The sequence below is a fragment of the Pseudopipra pipra genome, chromosome 6 (assembly GCF_036250125.1).
Source record: "Pseudopipra pipra isolate bDixPip1 chromosome 6, bDixPip1.hap1, whole genome shotgun sequence".
Classification (NCBI taxonomy): Eukaryota; Metazoa; Chordata; class Aves; order Passeriformes; family Pipridae; genus Pseudopipra; species Pseudopipra pipra.
Genome location: NC_087554.1, coordinates 34,879,327 through 34,901,094, shown reverse-complemented (window position 1 = coordinate 34,901,094; position 21,768 = coordinate 34,879,327). Strand labels below are relative to the sequence as shown.

Below are 21,768 nucleotides of genomic sequence, written 5' to 3'. Positions count from 1 at the left end.
TATATTAACAATAAATAATGTCCAAGATAAAATCAAAGTTAGATTTCAAGTGTTATCACCTGTGTTCATTGTGTTACAACTAAAAGACTGATAAGAACTGAACAGGTATCATATCAGCTGGAAGCATTTTTATTTTTCATCAATGAAAGTGAATAAATATAGAGAGGAAGCTGAAAGTGATTATTCACTGCCGAGCTGGCATGCGTGTTACTGAGTATTGACCACACTGCTCATTTTTGCTATGCAAAAATTTAAAGGGGTTTCAAAATAATAGTAGTTCACTTTCACACTGTTTTACCTACCTTTTTGAAAGTGGTGTACAGGTAAGCATAAATAATTTTTGTTTTACATTGACTTTTATGAATAAGAAAATTAAAGATCTATTATTAATTTTGAAGAACATGTGATATCCGTCAGAGAAGAGGAGGAAAAAGGAAATGAAATCATTATGACCAGTACACAGAACAAGAGATGACGACAATCAAGTACTGAAATTTAGTAGGATCCTTTGGATTATAATATACACTAGTAAAGAAGTACTTCCACTGGAAGAAAGAAGCTGTCTTTTCTTTCCCCTTCTGATTTTTGGTGGTAGAAGATTGTTACTGCATCTGAATAGAGATAAGATTCTTGTACAGTTTCAAAAGGAAGAGATGATATTTTGAGCTCTAATTTTGACTGGAGCTTGATGAGGGAGAAGAACAGATATGAATTTTCCTAGTTAATTGTGGAGTTTCTCTTCAGTGGTAATTTGTTTCATCTATTTGTGGTGTTGAGTCCGGGCAGCTTCTAAGCACTTGCTTGCCCCAGCCCCAGCAGGATTGGAGAGACAACAAGAAGAACAAACAGGAGAGAACTCTTGGGTTGAGACAAAGGCAGTTTAGTAAGTGAATATAATAAAACCAGCGATGCAAAGGCAAGCCTTTACCACCTCCCAGTGGCAGACCAATGCCCAGCCAACCTCTGGGGAACAGGCAGCTTGGGAGACAAAACTCCCCTTTTTCTATGGCTGAGCATGTTATATGGTATGGGATATGCCTGTGGCTGCCTCTTGGCCATGCCCAGTCTACTCACTGAGGTGCTGAGTGGGAAAACCAGAAAGCCTTGAAACTGTGCAACATTAGTGTGTTAGATGCAAATGCAAAACACAGCATCATAGGGGCTGTTATGCAGAAAGTTAACACCACCCCAGGAAGACCTCATACACTATTCAGTAGCTGATTTTCCTTCCTGTAACAGGGATACTTTTCCAGGTCCTGCATAACCATGACAAAGCGGATATTGCCCACAGATTTAAGGGAAGGACCCTCACTACTGAAGTTTGATTAAGTTGGACCAGTTTCTGAAATCTCAGTTTTCTGATTTTTATGGAGCTTACATTGAAGAGATAAGTTAAAATACCCTCCCTGGAAAAGAAAGAGATCTAGAATAGCTACTTGGTACTGAACATCAAACTACTTGTTGGAAGCACTGACTTGGAAGGAGTGTTTGTGATGTCTGGAAGCTATTAACCTGCTACAGTTTTAGGAAGGACCAGTTGTTAATAAAACTATCTATGTAGGCTGGGGTGATAATATGGCTCTTATTTCAGTTCTGATCAGCAGGATAACTCATCCAAAGGAGAACAAAAAAACTTTGAAGGTGATGATTATCCTGAAATTCCATCCTTCATTGTGGGAATTTAAAGTTCCCTACATGCAATTTGGACTACAGTTTAATAGGGAAGTTTCACGAGTGAAAGTAAGACCTTGATCATTTTTCAACAAAAATAGCATTCTCCCCTCTATAATGAGGCACTGACAACAGGTACTCACTTCATGGTTGAAACCCTTTCACAGTCATCACACATTAGACTTTTGATCAGAGGTTCTGGCCTAAGCAAACAATCCACTCTTGCTTAGCAGAAAAGTGACAGGCTCAAAACAGAATTAATATTTTCAGTGGAGGAGATGAAGAATCACTCAAAGAATTCTTATAAGGGAACTGCTGCAGGGGAAAATCAGTCAGCCTGGATGAACTAGGCTGTTTACCACCCTGAATAACTTGACATGCATTTCTTCACTGTGTCTACCTGAAAAACAACATTCAAATGCATGTATATATTACCTGTAAATGGCAAATAAGCTAGTATAAATCAGTTCGTGGAAATCAGAGAGTTATGCTGACTTATGCCAGCTGAGGATTTGATTGTATCTATCTACATAAATGTTCACACAAGAAATGCTCTCCTTTTGTAGTTTCTATTGTTCATATTTTTTTTTGTATTCTACAAGTTAAATTTAGCATACTGTTTAGAGCATCATACAACCATATGACTTTTATACACATACATATTCAATTTCTAATAATGGCTTTAGTTAAAATCATGTAGACCGATTCATTGTTCTTTTTGTTGACTAAACTCCTTTTTAAAATTCATTAAGGCTCCACTTACATTACAAATAGAGTATCATAGTCTTCCTTTAAGAAAAAGTTAAAGTGGCAACCCTTTCACCTCCCATTGTGGCCCAGTGTCAAATGGCAGACTATTTTCAAGGACCTCTGGAGTTCCACTATCTGCATTTGACCCATGTTAAATATTCTCACTACAGTTGCTTCAAATGAATACAAAAACTTTGCCTAATCTGAGCACAGGGGAAATGAAATACACTAGGCACAAGATGAAAGACCCACTACCACTGTGGAATTTAATGCACTGTGTGTTCTGAAGGTGGGCCATAAAAGAAGCCTGGTTTAACATATCAAACTGTGGAACATTTGAAATAACACCTAGTAACAAAATAGATGTTAGAAACTTGATGAGACAAAAAAAAAGGAAACAGAAACATGTATTTTCTTCCTACTGAATTTTTGATAGGCATAGGTACTGGCTGGCAACCATTTTCAAAAATATTTAGTTTTCTTCTGATAATACTACAAATCATATTAATTAACCTACATGAGATTTTACTGCAATATAAATGTAGCAATGTTCTAATCTGTCATTTTTACCTTTGTAATACTCGTTATTTCTACTACTCATATTTTAACTGTTCTGTTCAAGAAACTTGTAAAAGAAGGAGACCAATTAAATTGATATTGCCTATACTATTACCTCCAGGACACAGAATTTACAATACTGTTTGGAAATCTAACAATTGTATTAAACAAAGATATTAACCAATACATATAATAAAATAGACAAAAAAGTGTACCTGAATATTATGGACATCTGCTCAGCATGGTGAAAAAAGTACATATCCTCTCAGAGAAACCTGGTTTTTTTTTAATATGCCATTTTAAGTTTTATGGTGATTTCCTCTATAGGTAAAAGAGGATCTTAAACCTCTGTCCAATCCTTTGCATCAAGAAAAATCTTCAACTCCTTCTATTCGAGCATAAGTTACTTCTGTTCTACTTAAGATAAAGTGTCAGAGAATGCATGAATTTTATTTAAATTCATGACAGTCTGTAAACTTCAAATAGTACAGGAATGTCTGAACAATGCACAGACTGCTGTGTTACAGATGCATGATGCCATTCTAAATGACTGCCATGAAAACACAATAATTACTTCAGAAAACAACTGCGTGTAATTAGACAGATTCTGGTTTAAGATTCAACTTGTTTATAACTTGGGACTTGTGCATTATTTCATAGGCAAAGTGGAAAGACACCGGGTAGCATCAATGGTATTTACAGGAGTGTCAAAGGAGGTACAATACAGGGGCTCCCTAGAATGGGCCCAGTGCCCTAGATGACTGCTCTTAGATATTTTAAAAAAATCCTAGCTCAGGCTCATTTATATCTTTTGACATATAAACAGTTTGTAAATCTGGCCCAAAAGGTTTAAATTTAGATTTTTAAATTTGGCATCAAGTTACCCAAGTGCTGAAATAAACATGGAACCCATTCACAATATATATCAGATGAAACACTGTGAATCTTTTTTCCATCACTTCTGCATTACACGCTATTAAGACACATATTGTCAACAACCTGACTGGCATTCCTGACAGAATGAAAGTCAACTGTAGCACTCTTTGCTGGATTTGAAACAATCATGGGATCACAGCCACTCATCCTGAATGCTTACCATAGAAAAGCTTACCACAAAAAAAAGGCAAGCTTCTGTCAGAAGAAGATAGGCTGCAGAACTTTTAAAGTTTGCAGTACATTTACTCAGAAATGTATTGGAGGGAGAGGACCAGACAAGTAACGTCCAAATACAAGCTGTGTTATAAGTCAAAAGACATATTTTTTCACGGCATGGGAAGTATTTCACCTGGTAGAGTTTTCATTAATGAGGATGGAAAATACATTGGCAGCTCTCTAATAAAATAGCTCAGAGTGGAACTGACCTATAATATCATCATTTGAAGAAAAACCAGTATGTATAAAATGACTCGCTAAGGCAAAAGACATAAGCTAATGGCCTTAGAGCTACTAATACATCTTGCAATTACATTAAATATTATCTTTCCATGCAACTCTGTCTTCTAAGCTTAACAAATACATAGTTTTCACCATCTCAAAATCTCCCTTCACCAATATTTTGGGTTCACTTACAAATATAGCCAATTCTAAACTTTCTGTTGGTAACAAAACAATGTGTACTAATTGTACTAGAATATTTCCCTATAAATTTTTCTTTTTATAAAAAGGAAATCAGAGATAAGATTTCAGACAGTTCTGGAAGATCTGCCTCCAAGTTTTGTATATATTTCATCAAATCAAAATAAGAACTGAAAATAATTTTTTTTCATTTAGTCCGTTTAATCAACAAATGTGTTTCAAAAGCAGCAAGTGCCCTCAAAATTTTTCTGCAATGAAGTTGATGTGCTCTTAAATCACAGAAAAAAATGAATTCATAGTACTTTTTCATGGAATATACAATTGAATAGCAACAACCCAAATATCTATTACACAGTTTATCAAAATTTATGTATTTTATTGACCTAGCTATACCAAATCTTGCTGGGGATTAGCAAGATGTAAAAAAAATAAACCACAGCAGTTAAGCAAGCTGGAATGCCTGAAATCTTGAGACAGTATGGCATGTTTCTTCTTTGTATTGGTGAGGATAACAAAAGAAAGCAAAAACGTAGGTATTCAGAGGTAGAAAAAAAATGTAATTGTGATCTTGCCCATCTCAGTTGGTCTAGGGGAGTCTGTTGTACAGGCAGAAGTACAGTCCACCCCTTGAAATACTTGAACAACGTACTAGGGTATGGTTCTGCATGGAAAGCCCATGGGTTGAGGAAAAAGAAGATAGGGGTGGACTCGGCTCCCAACTAAATATAGTGTTAGTACTGTCTAAATGGTACAATTCAACCCCTACTGAATAAAGTGCACACACAAAATAAATTAATAAAATTTTGCAGGCATAGTCACTTATATCATTATACAATAATTATTTGGAATATTTCCATCTATCAATAGTGCCATCTGTCCCACCCAATACAAATGGACTACAACCCATCTGGCTTATTTTTTCTATTGATTACTCTGTTGAATGAGTTAGCAAAACCACTTATAAAATCATCATATTACATGACACTGTCATTAAAAGATGTGAAGTAAAGAAAAACACAAGATGAGACTTAATTGGAAAACTGTCAGTTTTTCTTCCAGAAAGTTTAGCAACGCTATAAGTTTTTTCCTTCTTAAAAAAAAACAAAACAAAACAAAACTAAACAAAAAACCCCAACAAAACACAAAACCAAACCAAACCCCAAAAAAACCAAACCAAAACAAATAACTAAATACTAACTATGGGTTTAGGCAGAAGTTGTTCTACCACTACTGTTACTATTTCTGACCAGGTATGCTAGAGAAACTTCCTAAATGTATCTCCTCAAGAGTGTTAAAATATCATAAAGTATGCCTGGCAAGTACAAGACACTGTGGAAGGGATGTAAATTAAAAATAGAGTGGAGGGAAGCTGACAATGGCTGGCAATAGTATTTGCTAATTCCAATAAATCTTCCTAGGTTTTGGGTTTGATTATTCACTTGTATAACTGTCTTAATGCCATTTTTTGCAGCCTCTGTTTTTTTCTTTTGATTTTAACCACTACTTCCCTTAACTATATTTTAATTTCTCCAATAACAAAAATGCAGCATTATCCATCTACAGAATTAAATGCTTACTTTGGCTCCCTCACTCTAGATCTCAGTTTCCTTTGTCTTGACAAAGGAAATCTCTCTTGTGTACATTCAAAATGTTGCTCCAAAGATCTTTTCTTTAGCCCAGTAATTCTGTGTTGTTGTTTTGACTGAACCCTTGGTGAAGCTGCTTTCTTTTCCTTTCCTCCCCGCTATTTATTTTTCTACTCCAACCTTACATCCCTGCACTAGATTTCACTTTCCTCTGTCACCCTGAATTGCTTTTCTAATGACACTGAGATTCAAAGGGACATATGAAGGAAGAAGAGAGAGAGACAGGCTGGATTCCAGCTCTAAGGAGACAATCCTTGATAACTGTGGGTAACTGGAGCTCAGGGAAGCTCAGGGGGTTATACTGTAGGGGTGAGACTGCAGGAATTGTGCTGGGAGCGCAGAACTGAGCTGCCATTAGGAGTAAGGGAAATCAGGATGACAGTAGTGGAAAGGAGCTGTCTAAGAAACAAGGAATGATGCTAGAATAAGGAAGAGACCAGAGGCTGGGTGACTAAAACAAGTTAGAGTTGCTAAGGGGTCCAGATTGCTTAGTTACTGTTTCCTCCCTCTCTTGCAATCCCCTCCCATCTTTGATGCTCACTAGACCCACTTCTCTAGTTAATAATATATAATATGTTTCCTCTGGAAACAATTTGACTATTCTGAAGTATACATTTATTTAACTTTTAAAAATATTTTAATTTATTTAAATATAATTTATCTTTCTCTTCATAACTCAAGAAGTTCCTAAAAGACAAATGGTCCCATCAATATGACAAGAAGTCTTCCAAAGTTCAGCTAAGTGTGTCTACCCTGTGGCCTTATCTCAAATGAATAACAGAATCATAGAATCGACCTGGTTGGAAAAGACCTCTGAGATCATCGAGTCCAAGCCTTGATCCAACACCACCGTGGTTACTAGACCATGGCACTAAGAGTCAAATCCAGTCTCTTCTTAAAAACCGCCAGGGACGGAGAATCCACCACCTCCCTGGGCAGCCCATTCCAATGTCTGATTATTCTCTCTGTAAAAAAACTTTTCCTAATATTCAACCTAAACCTCCCCCGGCACAGCTTAAGACCGTGCCCTCTTGTCCTACTGATAGTTGCCTGGGAGAAGAGATTGATGCCTACCTGGCTACAACCTCCTTTCAGGGAGTTGTAGAGAGTGAGGAGGTCTCCCCTGAGCCTCCTCTTCTCCAGGCTAAACAACCCCAGCTCCCTCAGCTGCTCCTCATAGGGCCTGTGCTTGAGTCCCTTCACCAGTCTCGTTGTCCTTCTCTGGACCTGCTCCAGCACCTCAATATCCTTCCTGAACTGAGGGGCCCAGAACTGGACACAGCACTCCAGGTGTGGCCTCACCAGTGCTGAGTACGGGGGAAGAATCACTTCCCTGGTCCTGCTGCCACACTGTTCCTGATCCAGGCCAGGATGCCATTGGCCTTCTTGGCCACCTGGGCACACTGCTGGCTCATGTTCAGCTTCCTGTCAATCCAAACTCCCAGGTCCCTTTGTGCCTGGCTGCTCTCCAGCCACTCTGTCCCCAGCCTGTAGCGTTGCAGGGGGTTGTTGTGGCCAAAGCGCAGGACCCGGCACTTGGCCTTGTTGAATCCCATCCCCTTGGAATCAGCCCAACTCTCCAGTCTGTCCAGCTCCCTCTGAAGAGCCCTCCTGCCTTCCAGCAGATCAACATGCCCCTCGCAACCTGGTGTGATCTGCAAATTTGCTAATGAAGCTTTGATCAACTTTGTGTCCCCATCCTGCTATTAGAAGTAAATCTTTTGAGCTATATATACACATCCAGAGAACAATTCTCACACTCCTCTTTATATTACGTGCTGTAAGGTCCAATTTATTTGTGTTCCAAACAATTTATATAATCCCTTTTATGTTTTACAGACTACTGCTACCAAACACATCGAAGGAGTCAACTGAAGTTGCTGAGCAGTATCATTTATGTAGAAGATATTTACCAGGCATCACTATTATGACAGAACACTAATAATTTTTTGTGCTGTAAAGAAAAACACCTTTGGCAGTTCTGATGCATATGATTTAGTCAGTAAGTAAAATATAATTATCTCAATCTTAACATACCATCGCTTTGCTACTAAATACAGAATATTCAACAAAAGAAATGTAGAGTCTAAACCCTGTCTTTAAAACATAATTAGTTCTATGGTTTATGATGTATAGCTTAATAAAGATGAGCCCTGAGTTGAACTGTTTTATTTGCATAAACAAAACTCCTTTTTTCATGGGTGACAGAAGTGGAACAATTTCAACTGAGACACCATTTGTTCTTATTAAGTAATCTGTAGGTTGCTACTGGTTCAGGCCTTTGGCCACTGCTTGAAATACACTTCGAGAATAATAAAATACTTTTGGTTTGGCTGATTTAGTTTACTTGAAGAAAACAGACCATTATTTCATGTCATACTATCCAACAGAACTGTCTATAGTAGCACCAGGATACCAAAATATAAACAAAACCACACAGGTAAGGGATATGACTTCAGACACACAGAAAGGCAGTATCTTACAGAATCCAGAAGGCTGCTTCTAAGTAAAAACTACATTACTTGTTTTCACTGATTCCATGGTATCATTGAGGCAGAAACACAGCTGTTGTACAATTTATCATTTTCCAATAGAAAACTTCTATTTCCATCAACAGGACAACTGTATTTTCAGAGCAAGATAATTCCTCTCTCTGATTCCTTGGAACAGAAGTGTTTTACTGTGCTTTACTGTGTACACAAACCCTTACTAATCAAAAAACACATGTATCCTGAGGGAAAATTCAATTCCTCTGTCTGAACCTCCTATTGGCAAAATTATAGAGAAACTGGAACATCCAGCTGCTAATAACATCTCATTCCCTTTTGTATTTAGTTTTTTCCAAAGCATTTTTGATTGTGTTGTGACAGACATTACTCTATCTGCTAATATATTTTTTCTTTCTGATACCGTTAATAATGAATTATGATCTGATAAGCATAGCATAAGAATGATGAACATCCTCCTGTATTGCCTGATGTCTTATTGCAGGATGTTTTTGTTAAAGATTCCTGGAAACAGTCAGGCAGCTATCTCTTCACAGGAGTACACGTAGGCAACAACCCATTTTTTAAGCTATGGTTTGAACAGTCAAAAAGTTACATGGAATGGATACTAGTAATAGCACAAAAGTAAACAACCTCATCAGTATTTTTCATGTAGTTAAAAAAAAGAAAAAAAAAATGTACTGCCTAGTCATATCAGTAAGTGGAAGAAAAAAAAAGACTTGATAAAGAGTAGTTGGTAAGTATAATAACTACGGAGGACCCAAAAGGAAAGAGAAAAGGAATAGTTTCAAAGGACTGGCAAACATCACCAATCTATCCTCCAGTCATACATATTATAAATCAGAAAGCAGGCAGGCTTCATGGTCATGGTACATGTTACTAACCAGTCACAGTGCAAGAAACAGAACTGAACTTAAAAAACTGAATCTGGTCTTGGAGGAGTAATAAACACTATTTAAGAGGGTCCTTTATTAGTAAATCAAGTTGGAATGTGTAAACATCTAAGTGAAGTCTACATCTTTACTCAGAAAGACAAGTGCCTAGTGCAGAGAACGAAAGTAAAGGCAAACAAAAGGAAAGTTTCAGGTGCCTTTTTTCCTTCTTCTATGGCAATATTAACATATGCTATGCTTCTAAGCCATGTGTTTCCTTGAGAAAACATAATAATTAGGTTATATTAAATTATACAGCAATTATGTAGTTAGTATTCTCATTTTTATGCATTTGTGGAGAAGTTATGTTTTTTTACAAGATTTGTGGCCACTACCTTTTAATACTGACAGGGAGTTCCATGGCTATTTAAGAAAGTGGCACAAAAATAACAGAAATTATTATACTATCATTATAAATCACTGTGCAAATTATTAAATTGCTAAACTAGGGTTAACCAATAGACAAGCATGTCCTGATCTGGTCTTAAAAAGTCCAACTGAATATAAAGCAATAATGAGCAGCAAATTGTTAATCTCAGTTGTCATGACAATAGTGCTGGTAAGAAAGAGTAGGGGAAAAAACCTCACTCATAAAAAGTTGAAGTAAAATGCCCAGTTCTTATTATGCAAAAATATATGAGTAGAAGTAATTCAAATGAGGTATTGTTCACATTTTTGTTAGAAAAATTGACTGTTCCTTAAGAGTCCTTTAACACAGTGCTTTGGGGAATTAAGACAAAGTTAGTGGTGAATATAACTTTCGATTATGCAATTTCCTTTCTCAATTGTGCTCAACCATTTATAAGCCAGAACATAACAGATCAATCAAACCATATTGTATCAGCTTTACTTGAACCTCTCTGAAATGTACTGAGAAAATTCTGATATTACTACAAGACTTAAAGGGAAAAAAAAGACAACCCAGAAAGAAGAAAATGGATATCACAGCTACCTTTTTACATTCTCTTAATTTCTTCTGCCATAGAGAGTGAGCAATAGGAATGTGCTTGCTGTCAGTTACATAGCAGCTGGCTGTGATGACGTGGTGGAGCGCAGTCTTCTGGCTCATAGCTTGAAGAACTCGCTCAACATGACGGAGGGAAACTATAGCCTCTGTCCGTATGCCACCACTAACAAGCTGCATCGTACAAGGTACTAGAGCAATCTGTCCAGCACAGTAGAGAACATCTCCAACCTAGAAGAGAATAAAAATAAGTAAATAAGATTCTAAGAGTTTGTAGAAGACAAGGGAAGCACATTTCTATTTTCAAGGTAGTTTCTTTCAATAGTACTGTTCTTTGCCATCATTTGTCACAAATGGAACAAACATGCCAGTCTAAATATAATTTTAGAGGGATTTAACTACAATATAGAAACACAGCACTGCAATAAACTGCAACCTAACAGTTAATACATGAATGTATGTGTCAGCTCAAAACAATAACATCTGATGTCATGGACTTTTACAGCTGCTGGATCACACTGATGCCCCAACATAGTTAAATAGGTTCTTGCTTTCTTTTTTTGAGTCATGATACACATTGTATTTGGTTCAATGCTATTTACTTAAACATCTATGTCTTAAGCTTTGTTTTATGTAAAACTGTATAAGAAAGTATCAGTACATATCTGTAACACCTTTAGTAAACTAATTAAAAAATATTACAAAAATATACTTGCAGAACACCTAAAAGACTATGTATGAAAAAAGTGATGATATTCCACCAGAAGGTAAAAGGAAATTGCAGATTGAAAATAAAAGTAGAAGAATGCTACTTGAACAAAGAGATGGGTCACCTTTTGAAAATGGAATTAAATGGGTGGCCAGATATGCCATCAATACATATTTTAAGTTGAGCTGCAATGCAGTTACTTTGGGCTGATTTTCCAAAATCTTCCCAGTAACACTCTGAAGACCTACTTTTCTAACAGCAGCCAGCAAAGGAAACATTTATTTTTACTATTCAGACATCTCCAAGATTTATTATAAAATCTTAATGTAAATATCAAACTTTTCATCGTCTTATGCTGCACTTCTCTAGGAAGTCTGTGTCTCTCCTAATGAGTGAAACAGTAAATTTTATTCACTATCAAAAGAAAACTAAGTATAGAAGTGGGAAGTAAGGTGGGCATAAGCAGCTTTGAAGTCAGCACAGCAAGAATTTTGCTAGGAGTAAAGAGAGGGAAAATGGACTGTGCAAGAAATCTTTGGAAGAATTTTGCAGAACTTGCTGTATCAAATGTAAAAATTCCTCAGAATTACAAATAATTAAAAAAGAAATCTGTGTCCTAGGCAATGGCAATCAAACCATGTGACAGACCCATATGCAACTCCAAATCTGTCCTCATAACTGTCTGTGTCTCACAAAAGACTCACACATGTAACTATTGGAAGAGTATCTTATACAATTTGGCATACAAGCTCTATGATTAGCAGCTGAAGAGGGGGAGGAGGTAGAGAGGAAACATAACATATCAACTGACACCCATCAACTATTTAAATTGTTTAAAATATCTGAAATATTGTTTGATAATGCTATGTATAATCCTGAATTTGGAAAAAAATATGCAAGCAATATTTTGATTTATAGGAACAATTTATTTTTTTTTCAGTGCTATTTTAAAATACTTGCCACTGAACAAGGGAGTCCAGCCAGCTACCAAGTGGCATACTGACAAGATGAGAAACAAATTCAGGAAGATATGATTCAGAGGGGCACAGGTTTGTTTTTAAAGCAAACCATTCATTTTAACCTCTGCAAAGTGAAATTCATGCATTAGTCAAAAACTCCAATGCAGGTAGTTTATACTTCTACTGAAAAAAAATCACATTGGCAGTATTTCTTCCTTTTCTTCCCCTGTTGAGCTGCTGGTTTTCCATGCATCGCCCATGTTAATTATTAGGTAGACAGAAGAGCTGTTCAACCAGTTCACTTCCCCTATTCTTGAACAGATTGTTTGAGACATAATATGAATACTAATTAACGATAAAATATCTGTCAGTGTTTTGAAATACAGACCAAGATAGCACTTTCTGAAAGTATCCTGGACAGTTCTGATACAATTAGTCCCACTGGTCATAAGCAAGGTCATAAGAAAATCTCTGAAGGATTTGAGCAAAATTGGCACCACTTTTGGCTCAGATTCAGTGGGAATTTTGCAGAGTTCTTTAAAAATCAATTGAAAAAATCCCTCTATTCCTAACATACTTGTTTGTATCTCAAGATGCAATTAATAGAAAAACAGTGGTCCTAACAAGCCACCGTGTTATGAAAGGGTGGACACAAGGGGAAAAGGGTCAATAAATGGCCACAGATTTGCAGGAACTGTATTTCAGTGGGACATAATTTAGGATAAGGGAAGGAGGAGTGACATCCCTCTTCTCTTTCCCAGTGACTCGGTCAGAAAAAGCAAGCATAAATAATCACCAGGGACAAAGCAGCAAGCCAGTACAAACACCACTTTAGCAGATTTCAAGAGGTCATCTTTGAAATGTTTGAAGCATTATACAGAAAATTGTTAGCAGAGTAAAAAGCATTTAAAATAGGGAAGTCATCATACTATCTTGTTCACAGCACTGAAATCTTACAAGAGGAGCTGTCACAATGTATGGTGTCAGTCTTTGTGTTGTGAAAGTGTTCTGCAAAACCCTGCTAGAACCTTGCAACAGTTTATCTTTTTGGAACATTTATGAGGATAACAGAAGATCTTTCAGGCTATAGATTCACGGTGTATCAAGTCTAGAGAACTTGCATATTCAGTAAACTCAGCACAGAAAAAAACTTACAATAAAAAAGATCTGTATTGATCCTTAAAGGATCTGTATTTATACCGTGGATGTCTCACTGGTAATTTGATTTTCACTGCAGACTATACACATATTTCCAATGCTAAAATTTCATTAAAGACTCGGCAAACAAAAACAAATAAACAAGCAAAAAACCCAACCCCAAACAAAACTTCATACTGCTGAGATGGTCCCCTGTACCAATTTATTTCCCATAAAGCTCCACAGAAGTAAGCAGGTTATAAAGGGGACCTCACCTGATTCCACATTTCTTCCCTTTTTATTTTAATTTGTATAACTGCAAATTAAATGAAAGGCGAGACCTAATAAGTTAACATAATATTTAACATCTGCTTTGCTCAGTTAGCACAACTGAGTTAGCATAATGAAGGGAGTTCCGTGGACAATCAGAACCTCAGAGGATGCAATCCATGCTCTCATAGAAAGCTACTATCTTGTTGAGAATTACTACTACTTTTCATAGTGTAGCTGTGTTGCAGGGATAATATAGAGCTAGATCACAACTAACACAGATGGAAGCCAGTATAACAATTTTTTTTTCTTTTTTTAAAGCTGCTTTCACATACTAGGAAAGCAGAACGAAAGCATCTATAGTATCATGGAAAGGAAAAGTCAGAATAACACTTGGTGTCACTTTGAACTGTGAACGAAAAAGTTATTAACAGTATTGTAAGTTACCAAAAGGACACAACATATCTCCCACAAAATATAAATCAGGAAAAGAAACAATGAGAAAAACAGACTTAACTGAACATAAGGATTATGTTAAGCTGCTAATTAGCAAGAGAACACTGCTATTATTATTGCCTATAATGAAACAGAAGTAATAGGATACCTATAGATATACACTGAGTTGTTTATTTTTTTAATTAAAGGATAAGAGTAACTATGGAAAGTTTATGAAACTTTTCCAGCTCATATTACTAAACTTGCTAGTGATTGACTGACATAATATAAAAATGTCAGGGAACTTCTAACAGAAGGATCAAAAGCATTCACTCACAGATATTTAAGTGAATGCTAATAGTTGCACCACATGAACAAATTCATGTTCCTTGAAAAGGATAGAGTCAACATGCAATCAGCCAAATCTTTGCTATGAATGCAGTTTGGTGACTGAGTGACTGCTGCCCTTTAACAGGTCAGGGTGCACAAAAGGTTCAGCGACCCCCTGACCTAACAGTGACACGACCCACCATTAGGTTCAGTCAGTGTAAAGCAGCAGAATTGACAACACGCTAATAGGCTGCCTCTGGTCAGCCACGGGTACCTCTGACCTTAATGAAGACCTAAATCAATTAATACTCCAGGCAATAAAGACCTCTGGCTGATTAAGTTAGATAGAAATAATCTTTTCTAAAGGGATTAAAGCTGCAAGGTGGTGAACTTTTTATTTAATATATGATAATCCTTTCTTCCTAGGGCCCTCTTATTTTAGATAATGACAGCAAAATTGCTTTTTGCAATGTGAAATCTTTTATTCAACTGCCTAATATGAATAAGGTTTTAAAGGCATCGTTTAGACAACAGTAATTGAAAAGCTTTGAGTTCATACTATGAACACAAATTGTATCTGACTAACATGGTTCTAATATACCACAATCTTCAATATAATACGCATGTTTTTCTTGAACTGTTGCAAATTTGTAGTCTAAAAATTCTAGGATTGAGTTGATAACACATAGTTTAATTTGGTACAGGCTTTCTTTTGAGAAAAAATGTTACCAGCACCTAAAAGATGAAGGATATATTCCTAAATGAAAAATAGTAGTAAAAAAAGTTACTTTGACTAAAAAAAAATTTGACATTTGTAAGAATCCACACATAACTTAGTCAAGTGTTTGCACATCATACTCAAAAATTCAGGCTTCCCTTTCCATAAAATAATATTTTTTCCTAGTTAGGTCAAAAAGTATAATCAATAGCATATTATTACTATTTTACTGAAATAGCTGTAACATTGCCACAGTTTTCAGAGATTTATTATTCAATTTTCAAATGCTGTGACTCCATTTTGCTAATTGTCATTTTGGGATGGATGTTTCAAAATGTATTTGATCACCTATGATACGAAACTACAAAACACTCATCTTTTTGAATTGCTCTTCACTATTACAGTTTATTTTATCAAAGGATGATATAATTTTTTCTCTTTGAACTTATATATTTGCAGGTTGAAAATTCACAAAATTTTTTTTTACCAAGAACTGAAATAAAGTACTGCAATTTCAGAGATGCTAAATTAGTTTGTTGTTTTTTTTTTTTTTTTTACTCTGCCGTTTAGCAAAATTAAGATACATCGTGCCACAAAGTCATATTTGACATGGCACACAGTGTCATAATGCTATCAACACACCTAAAACTTTTGTGCATTTCCTAATTTAAATTATACCAAAGAGTATCATGTATCATATCATGCAGACACTGAGCAGCACAAAACCTGGCAATTCTTTAAAAACACTACAACTCAACAGTTGTGGCTAAAGAAGCCACAATATTGTTATGAATACTGAATCAACATAACGATTACCATCTATTCATACCCTATACTGCCCAATTGTAAACACCTCTGCAATCCTCTAAAAATCAAATAATTCAAATTGAGCCTTTTGACTGTGCTGGATTTACAGCAGGCAATCTCTTTTAATAGATTCCTGAAGATCTCTAGTACCCTGAAGTTTAACAAAATGCTATATGCACAGACTTGAGAGGATAATCAGGTCAAAAAGCTTAAGAGAAGGTAAGATCAAAGTTTCAGCTTGAAAATAATCTTTTAAAAACTGTTACATTCCATCACAGAAAACTGTAATATTTGCGTACATATTTTGGGCATATATGTTGGTTATATTTAAATCTTGATCAATGCCAAATCAATTTTATTCTGCTCTATGACTGACAGAAATAAACCCCACATGTTTCTGATCTACAGAAGACAAAGATTCAAAAAACTGAAATTTAAAAAAAAAAATCCATCTCAAAAACTGTCATTCATATTCCAATGGAGTATAAGACATAAACCAAAAATAAATGCAGGTTCCAATAAAGTGGGTGAAAAAGGCTTCCCATCTAAAACATCCACGTGAGCATGACAGACAGATAGTCTGAAATCTTCTCTAGGAATTGTGATTTGGTCAACTTGGAATCTTTAATAGAGAGAGAGGAAACAAATAAAACAGAGGTAAAAATATTGTTTACTTAATATGCATATTTTGGCCAATGTCCTGCACTAGTACAGAGCGTACATATTTTTCCTTTATGGAAAATTACAATACACAGCTTGAAGACTTAATTGTCATAGACAATAAACTGTTCTCCCCATCCTGATAGGTGCTTTTTCCTAAACAGAAAAAGAGCAGTCTCCCTACTTTAAAATGAGCAAGATAACAAGAGTATTAATCTTTGATGCATTTCTTCCTTGGGACAGTGGAATTCTAGTCTTCATGACTATTAATCTGTCACCTTTTACAAAGCCTACCATTCCTCTCATGCTTTTGAAAAAAATCACAAGTTCTCACACAACCACATTAGCAAAATCTGCCAACTGTGAAAAATTGCATAACACTCAGCTTTATGAACATACCTTATCTACAAGATGGAGTAAAAGCTCCAAATTGATTAACACTTCCTCATTTATTATTCAGATCACTTCAAATAAAGATGCTAAACAAAACAAATTAAAAAAATCTACTAAGAAGAGTTTATTCCTTAACAATTGGGGTTGGGATGAAGAATGAGACACTTAATCAAATCAATATTTACTAGGAAAACTAAAGGCATTTTCAGGGGCCAGACAAACAAGGTGGAAAAGACTAGTATCCACCAGTGCAAAGTAACAGAAATGACTCAACATGGACATGAGCTATTGAGCAATGGGTGTTCCATTCTTAGAAAATGCATATTATGTCCACTGCAGGTGATTGTGGTTTTTAGTGAATTATATATAAATAGATAGGGGAGGATAATGGTTATAATTCATATGGATTCTTAAAATACATGATAAGGCATATCTGGAAATGATTTTTTAACTCTTCTAATTATAAATGCTTTTAACTAGCTGATAATCTGTAAAGAGAGAGTAATGAAAATGCCAATATACTGAAGTGGGGTGCCGTAGGGATTGGTATTAGGCTTGATTTTGTTTAACATCTTCATTAAGTCAATGGAAGGAGGGATTAACAGGATGATAATGAAACCCGCAGAGGATAACAAATTGGAATGTGCAGCAGTAGAAATAATAAAAACGGACACAGATAGGTTTGAAATGAAGGCAGGCAATAAGAAAATGAGGCTTAGCTTAGGAAAAATGAAAACTCATGCCAGAACATATGGCAAAAATATTTTGAAGTACAGATATTCAGAAAAAGGGAGAAAACTTGACTGAAGAACTGTTTAACAGTTTGTATTAAATCATAACTGCTCTTTACTAGAAGCATGTTCAGCATAGGACAAAAGAAGATACAGACTCTATTCTATGACACGGGTCTAATCAAAGAGTAAAATTTTTTAAAATTCTATGAATTGGTATCATAACCTTTACAAAAAGTATGGTTTCCCTATTTCAAAAGCAAGACTGTAAAAGATCAGATCACATCAATGATTCTTCAGAGCTGTTTAAGTACTTTTTTCTATAAGTTTTTACATTTAATCATTATCACTGATTTTCAGTTTACAGCCTAGCATAGCAGCATTCAAATTATGATAAGCATCTTAATCTGCCAGGGTAAAGGTGTAAAAATCAAAAAACCTCTCTTTCCCCCCTTCTGTTAAGTGGAAAATGTCGACACCTTACATTAGATTACCTAAGTATTCATTTGGGGTTCCCAAACAGTCCATTTGTGGTTTTACTATTTATGACTATTATCCTAAATTTATTCAAATAACAACAGCTTTATAATATATCAGCATTGTTTCTTTGTCAGTTCTGTATTAAAAAAAAGAAAGTTATAGCTAGCATGTTCACACGACAGTCTTTCCTCCTCAATTTCTACATTTTTCTCTATCTACACTTACAATTCATAATACTTATACCATCCTTCCTACATTACCTGAAGTTTCCACTGACAATGTCCACTTACACTAAACTAAATCATCAGTTAAAGTATCACTGCAGTGATAAAGCAGTCCAAGAAGACACAGTAGAAATTTCCAGATTTAAGTTTCTATTAACAATAAGGGTGCTACTGTTCAAAGCTGTACCACTCTTCTGGAATTCAGCATCCAAGGAGAATCAAGACGGCAGTCATAAAATCCTGTGAAGAGTGAGTTGGTTTTTTTCCTTTCCTACCTGTCTTTATAATACTTATTCATGCCAACTGTCAAATATTTTAATGTGATTATAAACAGAAGAGGGACAGCTAGGCAGAGAAAATACTCTGTACTGAAAGGTGAAAGCTGTTCATCACACAACAGTAATTCACAGTGTATGAAACACATTAACACCGTGACATTCTATTCTTACAGAGATTTTGTTCCCAGCCATCACTTGGCTTAATACTCTTACTCGAAATATGCTTTTCATGAATGTCATTGGCTACCTTAAGATGCTCATTTGTGATAACTGGGAGACAGGAAAGAAGCAGTTGAATAAAATGAAGAAGTAGGTAACTGAAAACAAATTGTCTGTAACTACAGTACTACTATGATAAAAGTAATAGTTCTGATTCTAGCCACATAGTGTGGTGGGGGGTTTTTTTGTTTTGTTTTGTTTAATTGTTTGTGTTTTTTGGTTGGTTGGTTGGTTTTTTTGTGTCTGTGGTTTTTTGTTTGGTTGTTTTTTGTTTTGTTGGTTTTTTTGTTGTTTTTTTTTACCCATCCTCTATGTATACCTAGTCTCACACAGATTTTACTTATATCTGTGACTACCTAAACAATAATCAACATTAAAACACCTTAATATATGACAAAGATTATTTAGTGGAGAAGTCCAATTCATAACAGGTATATCCACCATTTCCCAGTGGAAATGAAAGGAAACTTATTCATGCAACTAGACATACCTGTACAATATACATAATACTAATGCATATAAAATATAACCTACACGATAGAGTGCTTACACTGTATATCCTTTGTCTATTTATTCATATTTCAGTGATAAAACTTCCTTATACAGCAGAATATTGTTATCTAGGGATACATCTTCCAAGGCAAATTTTCAAGTCAGGTTCTGATTATACTTATAAAATCTGAAACTTTCAACAAAGATGTACAAATATACTTAATATTCTTGGCCAAACTAATGTCATATTACCTTTTCTGCATCATCAATTAAATGAAACTTGACAAAGAAATGAGTTTGGGTATTAGGGACTCCATAGTATCAGTTGCAAAGTCCCACTAAATCCAGCACTACAGCAAGAATTCATAGTTAAAATTCTGTGTTCTGAGCAGTAAGATATGACCTGATCTACAAATTTGAAGAATTTGTAATTTGACAGTGATAATGCATTATACATTCTCATGTAATCTGAAACACAATGTTCACAAAGTGCAATCCAAGAAACAAAATGCAGGTCTTTGTTACATGAATGCTATTACCTATCCTAAAATTTAAAAATTAATGGAAATTACAGAAATACAACAACAATCTCAGAAATTCTCTACATACACTGATCCACACATATTTTCACAACTTCTATTTGTTGTATGCATAAATATTGACCTTTTATCAGAATTGCAGTGTGGAAAATATCCTTATATAAAATATCATTAAATTCCTAAACATGCAATGAGGCGTTTTTACCATGTAGCTTTCAGTGGGCAGATATCGACTTAAATCAGCAGCACTTCATGATAAGAAGTTACTTATTGACTAAGTGGTAACTTGTAGCATTTAAAAATTAAATTTCTGTAAAAAAATTTATTTAAATTCTGTGTTACAACTGGACTATAACTGTATTATAATAATATTCTGTACTACAACACATATTCATTTGGGTATGGAGTTACAATCTTGCAATCTTGTGTTATACATTCTCTCATTTTTTCTGGTGTTTTTTGTGTGTTTTTTCCTGGTTTTTTTGTACGTTCAGCTTGCTGTTCTCTTATAACACTTATTTTCATGGAGTTTTGTAAATGGTTTAAAAGGATAATAGTTGGGAACTGGAAATTGTACTATATTGACATTATATCAGTAACTAATGAATTACTAATACAATCTGTATCTCATGTTCTGCCATTCAAGCTGCAATCATCTTTCTATCCATCTTACATCACAAAGCAAGGTCAAGAACCAGTGCTTGCAAATTTACCATGTGCTTGGCCCTTTTGTTTACATTATTAATAAAAGTAGATATTTTGGCTAGCAAAAACTAATTGCAGAGTCAAGTCCTCTGACATAAAAATGGGTAGAAAACAAAGTGTTGAAACTAAAAGAGAGTAAGTAAGAGGAAGGAAGGGGTAGAATGCAGCAAGGAATAATACAGCGATTAGGTTTTCAGCTGCAATATTGCTGACATCCATGTTCAAATCTCTTCTTTTGTATTTTCCTTTTGCCAGACAATGCTGTGGTGACAGTGGGCACTCCAGGAAGCACATCTTTCAGTATCTTCTATTGGAACTGTTCTAATTTGTTTAAATAAACCCATAGTCTTGGATGATATAGGATGGAAAGATCCTACTCTATGACCAAAAGCACTAGTTATGATGTGCAAAAGCTTTACAGTGAATATTAAATCAAAATTGATACATTCCTGATTAGGATTTCTATCTTGATAGTCTAACATCATCCAAAAAGAAATGACCTACTGAAATTACACGTATTCCAAACTGCTATGAGATGGTCATTGTTATCTTCTTGCTTTTTGAAATACTAAGCATTTAGCTCTCTGAAAGATACTTAAGATAAGCCTTACACTGCAGAACATTCAGACCAATGATTCTGTATGAATACAGTTTTTGTGCAATATTCTTGTTGAATATCTTCAACAAGATGACAAAATAAAAATCATGCAGAGGTGGTAGTTTTTACCACATTTTTGCAAATAAAATAAAAACGCTTACATAAACCTAATGTGAATGTGAGATAGGATCAAGAAGTTCTCTTTGAAGTATAATGGTTAAAACTTAAGCACAGAAATGATGAATTAGAAACAATATTGATAATATTACTATCAGAAAATCTTTGAACTTCAGTTTAAATTTTGCAAATAACCAATAGAGTAATTCTTCAAAAACAAAGGCTGTATCAAAGTGTACAAATTGATCTGAGAACATTTTAAGTATTTAATATTGCTTTTTGAGCTTAGGAAAATTATAGGTGCATCACTAAAAACATGACCTTGTGTGACAATATAAATGTCTAATATTTTGCACTTTCAGCC

At 35.1% G+C, this 21,768-nt stretch overlaps 1 protein-coding gene across 1 annotated transcript in view; it reads right to left on the bottom strand.

Annotated features, from left to right (window-relative positions):
* The window catches only part of DPH6 (diphthamine biosynthesis 6), a 198,113-nt gene that overhangs the window by 53,430 nt on the left and 122,915 nt on the right, over nucleotides 1-21,768 (bottom strand). Inside the window, exon 13 of the mRNA XM_064658507.1 lies at nucleotides 10,592-10,834. Coding sequence (XP_064514577.1) covers nucleotides 10,592-10,834 — 243 coding nt within the window. The remainder of the gene's footprint in view (nucleotides 1-10,591; nucleotides 10,835-21,768) is intronic.